Source organism: Pyrgilauda ruficollis, unplaced genomic scaffold (genome assembly GCF_017590135.1).
Source record: "Pyrgilauda ruficollis isolate IOZ18807 unplaced genomic scaffold, ASM1759013v1 scaffold2, whole genome shotgun sequence".
NCBI lineage: Eukaryota > Metazoa > Chordata > Aves > Passeriformes > Passeridae > Pyrgilauda > Pyrgilauda ruficollis.
In genome coordinates this window covers 26,276,022-26,295,332 of record NW_024519206.1, presented here as the reverse complement: position 1 = coordinate 26,295,332, position 19,311 = coordinate 26,276,022, and the positions used below count along the sequence as shown (strand labels likewise).

Genomic DNA, 19,311 nt, shown 5'->3' with positions numbered 1-19,311 from the left:
ACTACAGTTTAATTTAAGAGGACCTGGAAACATCCAACACTGGAGTCTCATATGACGTGGTAATGATGCAAGCCTTATATTGCACATTTTAAAAAGGGAGATGATTTCCCCCAGCAAGCAGCATATCCTCGGTTAAAACTGAGTGAAGATTCATTATGAAATCTGTAGTGTAATATAAATATAGTACTATTAATACAGAGAAAGGTTGCATATGATATTTGTGAGCATGGGTACAAAAACAGAATGCAAACCCACAGAAAGGATGCCATATTATTTTTCAACATTTGAACTTGATTCAGAAAATCACTGTTGAATTTTCAGCATTTTTTAATTATGTCATGTTCTTCCTTCTTGTTGCTGATTTTTGAGATTTCATTTCCTCCTTTGTCCTTTGCTTTGTTTTAGTGAAATAATTTATTCTGAAGATTTCACTAGCATGTTCTTTGAAAGGAGTAGTTGTAGTTCTTTGAAAGTAGTAGTTGTATGCACTTCAAAGCAGCTGCTAAAAGATTGTCTCTTGCAAATAAAAAGGATAAATTCCCAACAAATGCTACAAATCCTAGTACAGAAATAATCTTGAATTTCATAATATAACATCAATATGCATATACCTTTAAGAACAATATCCTGGAAAACTCAGTTTCATGTTTAAACTATGTGCATATCACATGACAAAAGTAATTATCTTGAACTTACATAAATTAAATAGAATTTTTGCAATCCATTGGATTAATTACAAATAGTGCCTCTTGCAATTCCTTTGTGTGGAATCCATCAATCATTTTTGGATAATCAAGATTTTCATCAACGTAATTTTGAAGAGATGAAGTAACTGCACCACTTAAATGAGCCTGTTATGTCTTAGAATGAAGGTAGAAATGTTTTGATCACCTGTTGCCACAACAGCTTCCAGGCTTGCCAGGGATGCCTGGAGCACCTTGTGGCAATTCAGCTGTGCAGTGTGAGAACCACAGGCACAAAGGTGACTTTTGGGGGCAGCTTTATGGGTACGGTGCTTTTTACCACAGCAAGTTCATCACAAAATTTATCTGTATCACCATTAAAAACCTCATAAGGACATACTTGGAAAACATATCTTTTTCTTGGTCCTGAAAAGCGGTGTGTAAATTCTATAAGCATCAGTTTGATTAAGCTGTCTATGAGCTAAGCAGAGTTGCGCCATCCACAGCAAGAAAGCTTTTCCACCTAGAGATATATTGGTGGATAGCCTTTTCCTTTAAATGGTAAGTTTCTGTTTCTGCTATACATTCAGACCTGAGCTTCTCAAAATACTTTCAAGCCAATCTGAAGTTTTATTCTGTTGAGGCTTCACCTGCATTGGCCACCTAGGCTTTGTGAGTTTTATTTCTGTGGGGAGAAAGGTGAGGAGATTAATTCTACATATTCTGTCCAGAATGTTGAAAATTTCTAAACAAAAATATAATAACATATTAAAAAAATGAAATGGTTTGGCTCTGACAGGAGTAGTTCATCCTGCCCTCTCATTGTGCTTTTTTTTTTTTTTTTAAATAATTTAAATAAATTGTAAAAGTTGAGAACAGTAAGAGAGGAGAGTTATATGATGTGGTTAATGCCAGAGTTATGAATAATTTCTGAAGTTTTAAAAAATTGATATAATCTATACTGAACTGCTTGTAAATTGTGTTAGTACCCCAACAGAACTGGTACCTGAACAGAAATATGAATGGTGGAGAAATGGAGCGAGGAAATGGTGACAGCTGACAGAATGGTAGCAAGTTTTACTAAAACTTCACACTTACTTTCTCCTGCTGTTCTGGAGTGACAGACATGTAATGTCACATAAACACCCAGCAGCTATCAGTGCTTCTCCCTTCCTGCAGATTCTTTCTTTAGAAATTCTTTGCCCTCAAAATAAGAACCAACTGGAAAAAAGGAGAAATAAACTGAGTTTTTTAAATTTGAGAATCTAAGTGTATCTTCAGATACACCTCAGGTATTTTGTTAAAAAAAAATTATTATTTAGTATTTAATTAACATGCACTTTGGAATAATCTCTTTCACACTGCTTTCTGTTGAACTTGTTCTGTGATGCTTTTCCTACAAGAGTAAGAATTTTGTATTATAACAAAGAAAACAATTGTAGATTGTAGATTACTTAATTAATTTTATTTTATAAAACTAGACTGCCTGCAAGTCACCAATACACTGTGGTGTTGATATTTCCTACTAATTTGTCTATTTCCAGAATTGGTGGATTTATATTGAAGTAATTTTTTTTTTGGGGGGGTGGGGGTGGGGGGCGGGAGGGGTGATATTTTTCTTGGTTTTTTGAGATTCACTTTTATCATTATCTCACTTTCTGAATCTTTTTAACTCAGTGGGATGTCCTGAGCTTATTCTCCAGAGCTGAGCGCATCATGGAAACCTGTACTGGCAGCAGAAAACCAGCAAGTGGCATTAACTGCATTGGAAGAGACAACGCAGTGAAGTGGAGAGGTAGCAGCTCTGGCAACTGGAAATGGGCATCCTTCAAAAACACACAGCTCATGAGTAATGGTGCAACAACAGTTTGGTATTACCTGTGGATGAAACTCCCTTCTACAGCAAATTTGAAATTACCCTTCAAAAAAACCCACTAAGGGTAAAAATTTAGGTGTCTCAATAGGAAGGCTTGAGGAGTTTGGTTTTTTTTTTCCCTGTTTGCTAAGGGAATCTTTCTCTACATATATGTATTGTTCAGATGATAAGACAGTGATTTTGAGAATAATTATAAAACCGAAATAAAATAATGAAGTGTAGCTACCCTGTAAACACATACATTTCTCATCCTTCCTTTTTCTGTCATAGAAGAAACTTTATAAATGTTGTTAAAAAAGATTCCACAGAGTGGCAGTCTCTTTGTTTTTGTGTAGGAAATGTTTCTTCCTTTCTCCCTTTTATTCACAGTCTGTGTGTATGTTAAATTTTGCTTTTCTCACTTTCTGGTGCTCTTTATCTTTTGAGTTTGGATTGTATTTTTATCATCCTTTTATATCTTTCAGGTTCTAGAATCTATGCTGCCTCACTGGATTTCAAGCTGGATAGTTTTGATTCATGCATATGTAGTTTTGTCTTCTGAAGTTTTCTTTTGAGGCAAAGTTCAGTTAAAACTGAAAGAAGGGTTTGCTTTTAAAAAACAAAAAAATATCTATAGCCCATGTTTAACTATAGGCTCTGGCTTGCCTTTAAATATTTATTTGTGACTCATTCAAATGCTTATTTTACTAGTAACTTCATTCTGCTTAACCAGGCTTTCTGTCATCAGTCATACTGCCTGTTCAGCCAGAAGAGAAAAATGCAAAGAATGATAATATTACAGTAGCACTGATGTGCATTTCCAGAGCTTTAATAGGATAAGTGTCAGCACTGATGCACTTCAACATCATCTACTGCAACAATACTGAGAAGCAGAGGAGGAAGACAGCCGAGCTGGTTGACATTTATGTATGTCTCTTATGCATGATCAAATTAGCATTTGCTCCCAATTGAAAGCAGGAGTATATAAAGGAGAGGATTATGTAAAGGGAAGATTACTACTCTAAGCACAGCACTTACTAATGTAAAGCTATGAATGGAGGACTACCTTTCTGTGAGAAAGGACAGAAAGACTGATGCAGACATGAAAATTCACTGTGTAGCTTTCTAGCTGACTAACCATTAGGAAGGAGAGATGGGGAGGGAAAAAATAAATTCTTAAAGCATCACAATGAAGCAAATAAATTACAACTCATCTCAGACTCTCATCTCCTTGGTTTTGCTGACTACTTTTATTTTTAAATGTAGTGACTGATTTCAAGCATATCCTGACTCTACCTGCTATGCAACTTTATTGCTGTGATTTGTGATCAATATTGAGGAACTTGAGACCAAATTCCATCTCTTCACCAGCTTCAGTGTTGTGTGAATAATCTAATTTATGAATTCTGCATAGCTCCTTTCAAAGACCTCAGGATTTATCAGTCTGTCCACTGTATCTCTCTTACCGCAAACAACTCTAAAATAATATAAAAAAAGTATAATGAGACCATGAATAGCAAATTGTAAAGCACTGGAAATTAGGCCACTTAGGCAATTTACAATAATTTGTAATGTGAAGGACAGAAAGCTTGAGTGTTTGATCTGGGAGTGTCAGAGAGGTGGCTCTCAGTTTGCTTCTTTAAAGCCAAGAATGGATGGAGATTGGGTGGGGTCCCGAAGTAAGATAGAATAAGGCAAATATCTGGATTCTCTCAGTGGTGGTAATGACAGATTGGTGAGTTCAGATGTTAATTTTCCTATTTATCTGAAACACCTATTTTTGAGAGGGCTAGACTGCCTGCTGAAATTACCCAGCTCTTCAAGATAACTGGCTCAAACTACACAGATATCTTTTGGGTGGCCACAGGAGCAGTGAGTGACTTTGTGACGAACGGGAAGTTTAAACAGTGAAAAAACACGGAGCGATAACACCAACCCCAGAGTGATTCATTACAGTGGAATGGAAAAAAAAAATTTTAGCCTTCTCTAATCTTTTTAAAAAACACTCTGTTAAATGTTATGCTCTGGTGATCTTTTTCACAGTGTGCTTTCTGGCCAGTAGATTAGTTGACATAATTGGTTGGTGGTCACTCCACTGGTGTGAGGGATCTTCTCTATTGTGGTTGGGGTTTTTGTGGTGTCTGTGAGGGGTAATGAAATGTAATCTGCTCAGAGCTCATGGTGAAGAACCTGACAGCCCCTCTTTAAAACCAAAATGTTGTAAGCATAGAAACTACACAGGCAAGTTTGAGAATCAAGTCTAACTTGATGGTTAGACTACAGCTGAGGAAGAAACACATTGGAAAGCTTGTAAGATGCTTTCTGAGCAGTTGACAAGTGGGCAGATACAACAGAGCATGGTGAAGAGGAAAGGGAAGACAGTACTGATAAGCAGTATCACTTGAGTCTTTCATGGAACTAAACAAAAAAAAATATCATGATACCACCAAGAACCACAGTTCTGTTAAACAAGTTTGTAAAATAATTATGTCAACAAGACTTCTAATGGTGTCACATTTTGAGTCATCTAACATGAATGAGTATGGTATCAAACATACAAAGCAGTAGTTGGAAAACATGTCTGAGTGACTTGACTTAATAATTGCATTGTTTCAAAATTTCATAGTGTGGTGCTCTCCGTGTTGTCATAGCTATTGCCTATGCACATAAACATTCTGCACAAAAAAAACTTGTGTGCCACTTAGCATGACAAATCTGAAGATTTTTTTTTTCTTTGTGACATTGCAGGAAAAACTACTTAATAAAACAGAAGTAAAGTCAAAAGAAAGAAATAGTTATGTGGTTGTGTCCCCAGTTGCTACACTGCTTGTTACCTTTTTAATTAAAAAACAGGTGACTTAAACATTAGGTACTTAAAAGAAAGGCAGCTGCATGCTGGACTACAGATAAATCGAGAAATGTTACACGCACCCTGCTGCAGATTTGCTGTAGGGCAACAGATATTTCTTCACCTATGAAATTAATGTGCTGTGGGATCTTGTGCTAGCTTTCATCATCATCAGTGGATCAAACTGTTAGCACCACTTCTGCATTACTTCCAGCAGAGTTTATATTGACAGAAATGAAATGTTTTAAAATACAGCTGTGAACTTCTAATTTCCATCAATATTACCAAACTGCTCACGTTTTTCTTAGACAAACTGCGAGGACCTCTTGCCTTTTCCAGTCTCAGTATCAACATTATAACAAATAGCCTCGAAAATTCTGACATCTCTTGTGATCACCACTGCCTGTTGCTGCAATGCACAGTCACCTGGGTCTGATGCAAATCCTCTCTTGCTTGGCACATGGAGATAATATCAGTCTAAAGCAAGAGGTTCACCTACAGAATGTGCTTTTGGAGGTGGTTGTTGATTTGGTCTGGTGACAATCTACACTACATTAGGATGTCCAAGAATGCTGCCAGGGAGGTGAAGCAGTGCCATTCATCCTCATCACTGTCACTTCTTTCCCTGTAATTAGAAAATAATCAACCATCACTGCCACAAGTAGGTCCATAGCTGCAGGCTGCTCCATATGAAAATATGAAGCTAAAAACTGACAAGGCTACTGTGAGAAACTCCATTCATTTCAGCTCCCACTGAGAATTTAATGGTAGATATTTCTCTGTAGCTTTCAGAATGTTCTGAAATAATTCTTTTTTTGTGATGAAAATGGAGATTTTGTTCTTGTCAGTAAATTGTATCAATAGCTCAGTGATTTAAGTGCTGTTAATACTTTGTGCCATTTAGTCTCTGCTGGCACCCGCACTCTTACACTGCTGATCACTTCCTTCCTGATGCAGAGGACATGAGGTCCAACACACCCAGATTGCACCTGTGTTTTACACATAGTGAAAAACAAACTTGCAAAATGTCTGCCTTCCCTGAACATTCACTGGGAGTGGTTGGTGTATTAGCACACCATGGGTAAATCTTCTCCAAACTCAGTACAGGCACCAGGCAAGTAATTTACTGACATCTCTTGCCTTACTTATTTCCAGATATATGTATCATATCTGAGACACACCACCTTCACATGTAGAGAATCTCTGGTGGGTCCTGGCATTTTGATGGACAGGAAGAGGAGGTCTAAACATTGGACAGGAAAAACTAATCACATCAGAACAGGGGTTAGATCATTCCTTGTTTCTTCTTCCCATTGCTGGAACAGAACAGTCATGCAACTAGAACTGCTTGGGCTTTGGTTCATACTGAGCCAGCCTGGAGCTGTGCAAGGCACAGCACTGTGATAGCAGTACTGCACACATCCATACCTAATAGAGTTAGTCTTCCTCAATATCATTTGGAAACAAACTACTCTCATAATGCTGTTACACAACACAAGAGAGTTTGCCAAGAGAAGAGGAGGAGTTCTCTACAGCTCTGATGGATGGGGATAAGTTAAATTAATCCAGTAAAGAAGTCTGCACTGTTAATTCCTTTAAGAGTCCTGAAAATTATTTTTCTGTGCATTTTCACAGTGCCCACTGGTTTATCTGAGGACATGTAGTAGCATAACCCCTTTAAGAGCAATAAATCAGAGTGGAAGGATGTCCTCATGGTTTTGTGGTGTGGCACACTTACACTTGAGTTTGGAGGTTAATGAGTTCTTTTCTCTGAAAGCTAATACAGATTTCAGAAGGCATTCCCCAGAGCAGCTAACACGATGGTTTAATGATTGCCAAACTGGGTGCTTGCATCATAGTCAGGTCTATTTGAGATATTCTGCCAGTGCCTCTTCTAAATCTTTGTAGAAAGGGTTTCTCAGGCCCCCACAGGGATTAAGAGTATATTTCAACTTCTTGAAGTCTCACCATAATTTTTATATGCATTCACATATTTTTCTGACTGGCTAGAATCCATCTCATTTATTACTCTGAAAGTGTTTTTTGTTGGTTCCACTAGCTGCTTATACACCCATATTCCCACTGCCCTCCCTTCCAGGAGCACGTGCCCAGCTATGTTCCACTGGCCAGCCGGCAGCACCTCGTGAAATGCTCCTACTGCAAGGATATTGCTCACCAGAAAACAAAGGCAGGGGCTTACCCTTAGCAGGAAGGAATGGGGAATATTTTATTTTGGTTTTACAGGAGGACACGATGATCCAAAACTGGATTGCAGCTGTGTGTAGATTTTATAGGTGGGAAGCCCTGTGGACTCTCTTTTAACTTAAAAACTCAGCAAAGCATGCCAAGCTCTGGCTTATCTGGATTACAGCGGCACTGCTTAGGTTGAAGTGCCTCTATGCCACCTCAGCTGTAGCCTTATCTGGTGGCAACTGCTCAGGGAAACATCAGCACATGAGACTGTTCAGTGTCTGTTACCTGCTGGCAGAAAACCTGGGATGCTTTGATCAGATCCCTGCTGGCTCATGCAGTGTGGGTGAGCAGGAACAAAGGTTAGATGACAGCTTTTTCCCAGGAGCAATTTCATGAGGAGCTCACCACTGCAACAGTAGGTGTAGAGGATGTATTGCTTTCTTATTAGATTATTATTCTGTCTGATCAGACAAGACCTGATTAAAAAGATTTTATTCCATCTGATAATGAGAGGAGAGCATTCCTTTTTAATTGAATTCCTTTTCAAGCTCTGTGAGTGCTAGTAGAAGAAAAATTCTAGAAGAAAATTAATGGAATTTGTTATCCTTATCCTTATACTTAAATATAGAGATATTCTGATTTCAGAGGTGATTTCAGAGGGCAATTCCACTCCTGCAAGGGCAATCCATGGTTTTGGTTTGCCAGGACTCTCCTAAAAATGTCTTTAGTATGTCCCTCGCATCTCATCTTTGAGCCACCTCTACTTGTCAGATAGCAAGTGTCGTCTATTTCTGGTCCCTCGAATTTGTTAGCATTCTTTAGAGGCACATTTTAAGCTGCTTCTTTTCTTTTTTTTTTTTTGTCTTTTTATCTGTTTCTCTCTTGCCCTCTCTTAACTTCTTTGTCATTTTAAATAATAAACAAGTAGATAGCTATGAGTTACACTATTCCTTCCTTTCCCATTCTCCCTTGTATTGTTTTATCTTGAATTTTAATGGCCTAACTTTTACAATTGAACTGTTTCTCTTTTGTAGAACTTAAGATTATGTTGGTTTTGTTGTCTCAGTTTTGCAGACTTCTAATAGCTCCTTCCTCTATGTGATTCTAATCTTGCTCTAATCCTTCACACGCAGATACTGCAAAAAAATACTGTAAAAAAATAAATTTTTACAAAATTTGTTTTGTAAATTATTCTCATACTTATTGCTCCTGTTAGAGGAATCCACCATCAAGGCTGTTCAGGTATTTCAACCAAAAGCCCCTGCTTTAGAACAAAGATTATCTTGTGAGTCAGAGGGCTATGCCCATTCCATGTGTACAATATGGATCTTAGAACAAAGGTTTTGAGTTGAGATGGTTGAATGGTAGGAACCTTCTTAAACTGCAGATGACACATCTGTGGGCAGACACCAGGTTGAGTAAGAGTTTTTGTTAACCAAATAAGCTTTAAAGCTGTATAAATCTGAAAAGTGATTGTAATCACACTGTAACTTCGGTTTAAGGCAATGGTTCTCAAACTTTATGCTCTCCAGCTTCCTCCTGCCAGAACTTGGTTGGCAACAAATCAAATAAGTCAAGCATTAAGGTAATCAGTAACAGACTAGCTCAAGTCTAGAAACCAGGAAAAATCACACTGAACCTTTCTGGTGCTCAGTAAGTCAATTTTCCAACCCAGAAACAAAAACCCAGTATTTCACCAAACAGATGAGAAGGAAAGGAAAACAGACAATGAGAAGATGAACAATGTGCCATATGATATCAAACCACTCATCTTTAAAGGGGGTAATAACTACTTACAAAGGGTTCTTGTTCAGGTATTCTGAAGAACAACATGCTAAATCCACGTTTTCAGCTGGGATAGATTTAATTTCCTTCTTAGTAGCTAATGCAGTGCTGTGTTTTGAATTTAGGATGAAAATAATGATGATAACACACTGTTGTTTTGGGGGTTGCTGAGTAGTGCTTACCCTAAGTCAAGGACTTCTCAGTGTCTCATTCTCTGCCAGGTGCACAAGAAGCTGTGAGGGAGCATGGCCAGGACAGCTGGCCAGAACTGGCCAAAGGGACATTCCACAGCATAGACTGCCATACTCAGTGTGTACATGAACTGGAGAGAGCTGGCTGGAAGCCCTCTGATTGCTGCTGGGGAACAGGCTGGGCACTGATCAGTAGGTGGTGAGCAATTGTGTTGTGCATCACTGTTTTTTCTTGGGTTTTATCTCTCTCTCTCCCTCTCTCTTTCCCCTTCCTTTTCACCACAATTATTATTTTTATAATCATATTTAGTATTGTTAACAACGTTATTTTATTTTATTTTACTTTAATTATTTGACTGTGTTTATCCCAACCCACAAGTTTTGCATTTTTTCTAATTCACCTCCCCATCCCACGGGGAGAGAAGGGGAGGAAGGTGAGTAAGCAGCTGTATGGTACTTGGTTGCCAGCTGGGGCTAAACTACACACACACACGGTAAGTCATTAAATGTGATCATCTGTTCTAATGTAAAAAGTAGAACATTGGAACATTGCACAGATATATTTTGTTCATCAGCCTAAAATTTTAAAAGGTTTTACACTAATTTTCCAGTAGTAATTTCTGCTGATGTTACTCTTCTCAGGGAGTTAGTGGGTAAAATGTCAGGGGAAGGGGGAAATTTGAGATGAAAAAGACTGGCAGATTTCACGTGCCATTTGTTTGAAAATTTATTTCTCCTTTGAAAGGTTCTGTGGGCTAGGGGGAAAGAAAAGTGCCTTCTTACAGACAGGAATGTTTTTAGTGTGACTGTAGAAAGTAGCAGTAGAGCTAAAGCAGGGAAGTTCCTGGTGACTTTATGTTGCACAGCCTCGTTTATGGGACAAGCACCACCAGCCTGTGCCCTGACATTTCGTGCTTTCACAGCAGAATGAAAGGACACTGAGAGAGACACCAGGAGCAGGAGAGGAGTCCATGAGTTGTCTTGCTGTTCCTCATTGTGGAAAAGCCTCTTTCTGAATTTGTTTCTTCATTTGCTCCATCCAGGATACACAAGCAGTTACCCGCTTAGGTTAAGTTTTGGAAAGGGGGCTGGAATGATAATGAAAATAGAAAAACAAAATGTGGAGCTTGTGAAAATTCTTCTTCCAGCTTTTTTCCAGAAGGAAGACTTTTCACCTGCTGGTTTCCTTATTGCAACATTTCAGAGGGGGTTTCCACAGATAGAGGATATGAAAATGAGTAAGGAAGAATTGCTACAAGAAGTGGATTTATTAAAAAATATGTCTGAAGCATTTTTTATCACATCTTTGAGTAAATTGTTGTGTTGTGTAAGACACATCACTGTGTTTGACACTTCTGCCAAGCAGAGCATGAAAATAAAGTAGCATGTATTTTATGCTATTTTTTAATATAATAGAAAAGGTTCTACCTTTTCATAGTGGGTTTTTTTGGAGGGGGTTTGGTGTTTTTGGGTTTTTTTTTTTTTTTTTTTTTTTTTTGGTTTTTTTTGGTTTTTTTTTTTTTTTTTTTGCTAAATAGATGAATGCAATTTATTCCCATGGAGTTTTAGAACTTACAAGGTGTTCTATGCAGCAATATGCAGTGTCTTAGAAAGCACAGATCAGTCTTTCCAAATACTTGTGAGAATTGATGAATGAAAGAATCATCATGCAAGTCAATGTCTTCTAGTCTATCTCCTGCAGGCTTTCTTCCTCTGACACATTCATCATCTCTGTCCTTGCCTGCCAGGACATAAAAGCAGAGAGCTGTTGCTAGCACTACTCTTTTGCTAGCATTGAGGAACTGAGAACCCCCATCACATCTTTCCTTGTCAGAAAGAAAATTACTTCCTCTGGAGCCCAGATTTCCCCTCTTCTGCTGGGTGCAAATCTGCTTGTGTGTTTCTACATGTACCTCGGTTCTCCTGTGGTTTTCCATAAATGACTGCATACATCTCCTTGAAGCAGGAGAGCTCCTGCAGGCAGGGATGCCTTCTCAGTCCCAAGAGAGTCAGAAGCTGCAACTCTTTCATCAAGTACGATATCAGAGTCCTCTTCCTGAGCGATGGCTCTTCTCTGGTTGTCAGTCTAATCAGAAAATCATTGGTTGATGAACAAGATGTTTCTGTACAACTTCTGTCTCCCACTTTGTGTGACAACACATGGTCTTGACTTATCATGGATTTAGTATATGGCTCCTCATTGACAGCTGAAAACAGTGTAGTAAAGAAGACGAAGAATTTGTAGGGGTTTTTTTTATGGTCTTTTGTAGCTTTGATATTTTTAAAGTTAATTTTTTCATGATTTCTCTGGGTTTAGTTTTGTCTGGTATTAATTCTCTGTGCAACAATCATTGCAACAAGTGCTGCCCTCCTGTAGCTTTTCTGCAATGTTTTGCCCATGTGCTTATGGATAAAGCAATTTGCAATTTCTTTCATAATTTTAACCCACATGCAGTTCTGCTCTGTATGCCAGATAGCTGCTCTGTGGCTCATGGTGGCACTCAAAGCTCCAAATTGGAATGTATGTGATGAAATTCAAGGACTGTAGTGTGTTTTTATGTTTAGGGTTGACACAGAAAAAAAAAAAAAAAAGAGACAGATAGTTATGACAGTATCTGTTAGTCTTAAGAGTGTCACTGCTTGAGTGCAGAAGAAGAAAAAGAAGGGAGCGGGAGTGTGCCTTTGTTTCCTCCTAATGCACCTGTTCCTTCTGCTTGTTTGCAGAGAGGGGCATGTCAATCTGACAACACCATCAATATGACCTTTTTCTGTGAGCAGGCACAAGGAACAGATGAATCAAAAGGAAGATATGAATTAAAACCAGAGGCATCTCTTGTGCATCACCCTCTGCACTGTTGGGAAGGATACGCTCGAGTTAGATGGAAGCAGGCCACCTGTGGCAGCGGTGTAGCTGTGACAGCAGTGAGCACACTCACTTGTGTGGTAAGAACCACCTATAGCTTTCCATCAAACTAACTTAGGAAGTCAGGGATACAGATGGGATTTTGGTTTTGGTCTGCTTGCCTGCTCTGTTTATGCAGAACTTCATGCAGAAATAACAATGGAAGATATGCTTAGTGGTTTGATATTCTTTGCTCCAGAATGTCTGAGGATTTTCCCAGTCTTCATTGGATAGCATTAAAAATTAATGGGGTGACTAAATGGCTTACAATTTTACATGATCCTTTGATGTGAAAGCAATTATTAATGTCTATAATTATCTCCAGAACTACTTGGGTCTTGCAAACAGCATTCAAATCAACATTTTTAACTGTTTTCCAGGGGATGTCATTATATAATTCATAGCAAGGAATAGTACCCTACAATCTGAGCTCAATATTATTGTCCTTTCAGAATTTATTTCTCAGACCATCCTTCTGAAAAGTGATAATTTTTTATTTTAACCCGTTTTTAAAGTGCATTCAAAGATCTCAGCAGGGGACTCAGCAGGTATTGAATAGACCTTATCTCTATCACTTTAATGTGAGCCTTTGATGTAACAACACTGAGATCAATGCTTAATCCATTATCCTCTGAATTAGAAGGACCATAGTGATATCTACACATTTGCTCTCCCACTGTCTTTTCTGCCCACAGCCTACCCACTGTGGGGCAGAGTGGGAAAGAGAGAAAGCCTTGGTGCTGTGCAGGTTCACCCCATCCCACCAGAGCTGGTGCTGGTGCCAGCCAGCAGCCATGGCTATCAGACAGCTGTGATGGGCAACACAGCTTCAGCATCTCACCAGGAAGTCAAGTCTGCGGGTCAGGGTTATTTCAGCAACGTCAAAAATGTCAGGCAGTACACAGCCAAGGCCATCAAGACATGGTTGGTTGAATGGCTGAGGACATGCATGTAATTTTCCTTTTTTCTCCCCCATACTTGCACAACATTATGGTAGACAGATAGATCACCAGCAGACTCACAAGCAAGGTCAGATGACTCTGATCTTTCCCAGGCAGGTCACCTTGGTAACATTGGTCAGTGAGAATAGGCAGAGACACAGGACATTTCTTCAAGGAACAAATTTTTTATTTAGCTCCAGTAGTACAGTAAGGGAAAAACAGTGTTGCACTACCTGCAACTTTGCCAGTTTTTCTAAAGGCTTTGATAGATCCAACTTTAAAATCTTTCCCTTTCTACTTCATCTCCGTGATACTAAAGTCTAGGTCTACCTGCTGCCCTTGAAAATCATGGGCTAATCAAATTATTTTTTGAATAGGATAACTCCAGAAGAAGGCACGGTAACTCCAGAAGAAGCCATCAGACCAGGATTTTCAGATTTTGGGACTTGCTGCTGGACCCTGGACACCTTACACTTTTTAAAAGTGGTAGAAAGGAACCTGAAACCATAGGAGTTTTCAACAAAGTTTTTTATGTAAATGTCAAGGCAAAAACATTTATTCAGGATTGAGAGTAGGCATAAGTTTTTTCATTCAAAGAAATGTCATCAATCTGAGGTATTAGTAGCATTACTTTGTAAGTGTACTTTATTATCCTCCCAGATCAAGCTTTAATGTGTTTCAATCCAGGGATCATAGCAGTTTCTGTAGCAAGGATTGCCAGACTAAAAATTATGGGTACTTATAGGGCTGTGAAGGAGGAAGTGTAGCCTCGTGTGACTCCTGGGAGTCTGGGGTGGGAGAAATCTGGCCTCAAGCTGCTGGGACGCAGCAGATGACTGTGGGGCCTTCAAGAGAGGGGTTAGAGACCTTCTGCGCTGAGCAGAGCAGGAAGAATGAATCATTAAAAAGAACTTTCAAATCATGAAGATAAAACAGAGATTCCCAAAACAGATGTGATTCCCACAGAGTATGATCTATCTAATGGAGAAAAGATATACTTCAGAACAAGTTTGTATACACATACACAAGCATATGCAGAACTGATTAAGCACTGTTCAGTAAGTTTGTTCTGGTTCTGCTTTTTTATGTGCGTAAATGGAAAAAATATGGCATCTGATAACAAAATCAACAGACAACTGAAAGTGACCAGACATCAAAGGGTTTTGAAGGCTAATAAAGTCTTTCCCTGTCCTGGAGAGGGTCTGATCTTTCCCCACAACTGAATTCCAGATCCAGTTATGAAAGAACAGCAACTTTTTTTGGCTACAATGGACCTAAGAGATAACAGATCCAGTCCTGATGGGAGAGTGACAAAAGGCAGAAGTTTTGAAACCTGTTCTGCTCTGATTCACTCTAAATATATAATTATCACAATTCAGAGCTCCTTGTGGATTTGGAGTGACACAAGTAAAGACAAAGTTATGATAATAATTAGTTTTCACATAATTTAATTTAATATATACTTTGTATAAATTATACAAAGGGAGGTCGGACCAGATGACCCACTGTGGTCTCTCCCAGTCTGACCCATTTTGTGATTCTGTGAATACTTGTCATTTGAGTAGAGTTTATGTCCTTGCTATCTAAAATCACTAGTACAAATATCCTGTAAAGGAATTTTTTTTTTTACAGCCCTTCCCTTCAGTATCACAATTGCCAGATAAAGTTAGACCTTCAGAGGAGAGAACTTATTGGCCACAATGGATTGTGGTTACTGAGACACTTTGAGGAAAAAATTACAAGGGAATGGATACTTGTGCTGTAATTGCTAGAGAAGGACAGCTAAGGAAAATCTTAATGAAGCTTCAGGGCATGACTCTTAGGTCAAGACTAGAGTAAGACTCAAGTGTGTCTGCCTTCTAGAGAGAAGGTAAAAAAAAGTAGTTTGTGAAAGAGGAATCTTACTGGCCTGCAAAAGCCAAACAATGCTGTAGACCTATTCAGGCATGCCATAAACTCACCAGTCTTCCTAGCTCAGGAAAATCCCAACACAGTTTTGTTTCTCTCAAAGCCAGTATTGACACACTGCAGCTGGACTTCCTGCTAGCTCACAGTTCAGTGGGCTATTCCTGCTATGAAGCACAACATATCCAGGCAGCACATTGTTGCTAAAGCTAAAAAAACCTCATTGTATAGGAGTAGTTTATGGTCTTTATCAAGGTCATAGTTTTGGATGTAATATACTCTGAACACATGATGAGGCATAAAGCAGACTAATGTTACCAAGATGAAGAAGAAACTCTTTGCCTGAGCCCTGAATTCCACGTGAGAGTTAATGTCAGGCCAGTATTTCATGGCTACCCTATAGATCACAGTCAGCTGGATTCCGGTGAGCACAGCACACGCTGCCACCAAAATCCCAACCAGGCAGTAGTTCGCGATCACCATGTGAGCCTCCTGCAGCTCCTTGTGGAACTGGAAGCACTCGCAGGAGCGGTAAGTCTTCGAGGTGCCGTAGTAGGAGAGGAGAACAGGCGTGACCACCAGTGCTCCCAGCAGCCAGACTGCCCCCACCCAGGCCGCAGTGTAGCACTTGCGAAACTCCAGGCGGCGGAGGCGCGCTACGATGATGGCCGAGTAAAAGGCAAAGGTGGCGTACATGTGCAGGTAGATGATGGCGCTCGCCAGCCTGCAGGCAAACCTCCCGAATTTCCACTCCCCCAAAATGTAGTAGCTGAGGCGGAATGGGATGCTGAGGAGCATGAAGCTGTGCAGCACCAGGAGGCTGATGATCATGATGGTCATCACAGATTGGGATCTCCTTTGAAACAGCTGCTGGGACATCATGATGACCCCGAGGGTGCCGCCAGCCAGGTTAATGATGTACAGGACTATCAGAACAGCGTGGAGTTTCTCTGAAGAGTCCAGCACTGTGCCATTTGAGGTATGGTTCTGTTGGGTTATGCAGCTGTTAAGCATACTCATAAGTTCCTCTTTTGAAGGTTACTGAAAAGGAAAAAAATAGGAGAAAACATTTTTCTTTGTTATTTCCTTTATTGTTAACTGGAATATCACAGATTCCTAAAGAGAAACTACTGAATTGCATCTGAAATTATGTTATCCCATGAAGTTTACAGTCTTATAACTGTTGTGATCCTGCATATGACAGCAGTAACCTGTGCCTCTCAGGGTTAAAACTACATTTTGCATAATTATGAATGAGATTTTGATTTACTAAACTGCACTCTAGGATTTTTCATTTGCCTCTAGATTCAGCCATTTGTTATAATGAAGGCACTGTTTGTCTGTAAATTGTGCAAGTTTTATCTTGCACTCATATTATAAATCTTAAATTGATGGTGGGAAAATACTGAAACATGAAGATGTAGTACCTATCATGTGTGGATACTCTTTGATGACACCTGATCCATCTTTTTAGCATCTTGTTGGATGGGTACAAAATACACATAGGTAGCAATGGTTTGTTTCTAGATACACGGAGCAAATTGCAAATAAAGGTTTGCAGATGAAAATTCAATTTCTTCTTACTTCATCTGCAAGTATTTTTTGCTACAGAATTTTACCTGAGCTAGTCTACTATGAAAAGTGATGAAAAGGTGAAAATTAATTGGGGAATGATCTTCTAAAAGATATAAATCTTTTGGCAGTTGTTGAACATAGCCACATACAGCTGCATTCTTATTTAGACTTAACTCAAAATGCGGACTTGTATACAGATTTATGTACAAATAGACAAGCACATAGATACTTTGCTAATTAAATTTATTCTTACCTTGGATAGAGTTTTGAAAGAACAAAGTAAGAGTTAAAAAATTATCTCTTAAAAAAAGTAGCGCCTTCTCTGTCTGATTCCTTTGAAGATTGAAATTAGTAAACTTGTTTTAATCGGCAGTTCTTAATTCTTTGCACTCATCTGTAAAGTGATAGACTGCAACTGCAAAACATTTTCAGAGAAATTTCTTATTTATGAAGCATCAGGCAAAACATCTTTACAAAGCCAAGATCTATATAAACCTTCTGTTCACCTGCATTTAAAATTAGTGACCTCAAAATGTTTAAATGATTAAAATTGTTTGCCTGCCTAATATTCCCAAGACAAGCACAAGAAATTTCCCAGAAACTTTGCTACACCAAAAGTTTTACAAACCAATTCATTTTCCAATGCTTATTGTTAATATTTCAAATTGGCTTTGAAAATGTACAAGTTCTAGACAGAATAATTACAGTTTAATTACAGCACTTTTTATCAATTTGAAATAGTTTATGATTTTTTTTGCTATTTATAGCAATAAAATATTTGAATTTTACCTTATAATCTCTTTTGTGACTCCACACTGAAATGTGTCATTTCATGCAGCTGTAGCATATGGCATACATAAGCAGAGTGAAAAAGACAGCCTTTGACCTGTTTGACCAAGGACTGAGAGTTTTCTCAGCCCACACACAGGAAGGAACAAGCCTTCCTTTTGCTCCTCTGTGATAGCAATCTCATATGTGCGACGTCTAACGCTCTTTTCGTCACGCAGGGAGAACCACAGAAAAGGTGCTGAGCTGCCAGAGACTATCATTGTGCTGGGACATGTAGAACAGACCAGGTCAGGACTTCCTCTGACCACAATTTGGTTAGTCTTAAAGCTCAGGCAGACAGTGATTCCCTGAGCCATACAACTACCATAAGGTACCAGGTTTTGCTGCTGAACAAGTGAGAAGTGCCACTGATCAAGGAAAGAAATGTGCACCTGAGCAAAGAATTTTTTCCTTATACATCCACTTTCCCCCTGAACTTGCTTTATGTTTAATAATTAAGCTAAATGTTCAAGAATAACAAAGTGTTTAGCAGAGTTAACAGGGATTTCACTCTAACATGTTATTAGACTGTCAAGAATTGAGAGGTGATTTCTCACTGTTTAAATATTATATATAAAACAAGCTGTCGGCATATATGAAAAGCAACTTAAGAGTTCCTGCTGTAAAAAAAGAAGACATAGAGAAGCCAGTGGGCTTTGAAAATTATTCTTGAGCCAAAGGCATGAATGCAGACCCCAAAACATATCATTAGTACATGGCAGCTCACTAAAAAGAGGAAGAATTTGAGTCACATCTCTTGTAGAGACATTAAAAAGAATATTCTTGACCAAAATTAAACAGAAAAATGTTAGTTCTGTTTATTTTTCAACTAAAGTTCTACACTTCAATCGGAGTCATCCCTACTCAAACATGATAGGCAACACATAAGGTTTTGTGAGCAAACAATAACATAAAAAAAATATTGCAGCAGGGCTGTACTATCATTACCCCTGCCATCAGTCAGCCACCTTCTGCTGTGGGTGAGAGGATGGTTGCCTCTGAGAGGCACATCTCCTGCTAAGAACAGTGTTAGAAAGAGCACGATGTGAAAGAGAGCTACCAGAACTAAATAAATACAAAACCTCAAAAAATAAAAAGCTGGGAAGAGAAACAGGAAAGTCAGTGAGGGTGAGCAAAGATGTGCAAACAGCAGTCTGTGAGACATTCTCAGGATAAACCCTGAAAGTTTTGAGAGAGCACTTACCATTTCATTCAGACCAGGATTCAGAACAGCAGGGATGCCCATTTTGGACACTGCATATATTTGTGGGGTCGGAGTAAAAGAAATGTGTGATTGTTCCATCAGAGCACTAATGGAGAGCAGCTACCTGGGTAATGGTACTCACCAGCTGTAGTTCCAGCATCACCTAATCCCACATAAGGACAGGCTGCTGCCTGACACTGTAGTGGTGGTGGTTGGATGGCAAAATGATAGCTGGGTCTGCAGAAATGCACAGCAAGGTAGTGAACAGCCTGGATGTCAGACACTGGTGGTTTCCGTGTATTAGAATGGTCATGAAACCACAGCTACAGCCTCTGGGTGAAGCAGGGAAATGGCTGCTGCCTTGTCCACAGAGCTTGAAGGAATCCATAAACCTTGAACCA

The 19,311-nt window shown here is 39.0% G+C and overlaps 1 protein-coding gene across 1 annotated transcript; it reads right to left on the bottom strand.

Annotated features, from left to right (window-relative positions):
* Positions 1-15,435: 15,435 nt before the first annotated feature.
* Positions 15,436-17,749, bottom strand: LOC121353159 (probable G-protein coupled receptor 141). The gene is made up of 3 exons (XM_041466755.1): positions 17,668-17,749; positions 17,132-17,293; positions 15,436-16,344 (listed from the first exon to the last, which is right to left on the bottom strand). The coding sequence occupies exon 3, from the start codon at positions 16,321-16,323 to the stop codon at positions 15,454-15,456; it is 870 nt and encodes a 289-aa protein (XP_041322689.1). The 5' UTR covers positions 16,324-16,344; positions 17,132-17,293; positions 17,668-17,749; the 3' UTR covers positions 15,436-15,453.
* Between the last annotated feature and the right edge of the window lie 1,562 nt (positions 17,750-19,311).

What these genes read in the sequence shown, in the direction of transcription:
- LOC121353159 (XM_041466755.1), bottom strand. Translation starts at nt 16,323, where the DNA reads ATGAGTATGCTTAACAGCTGCATAACCCAACAGAACCATACCTCAAAT.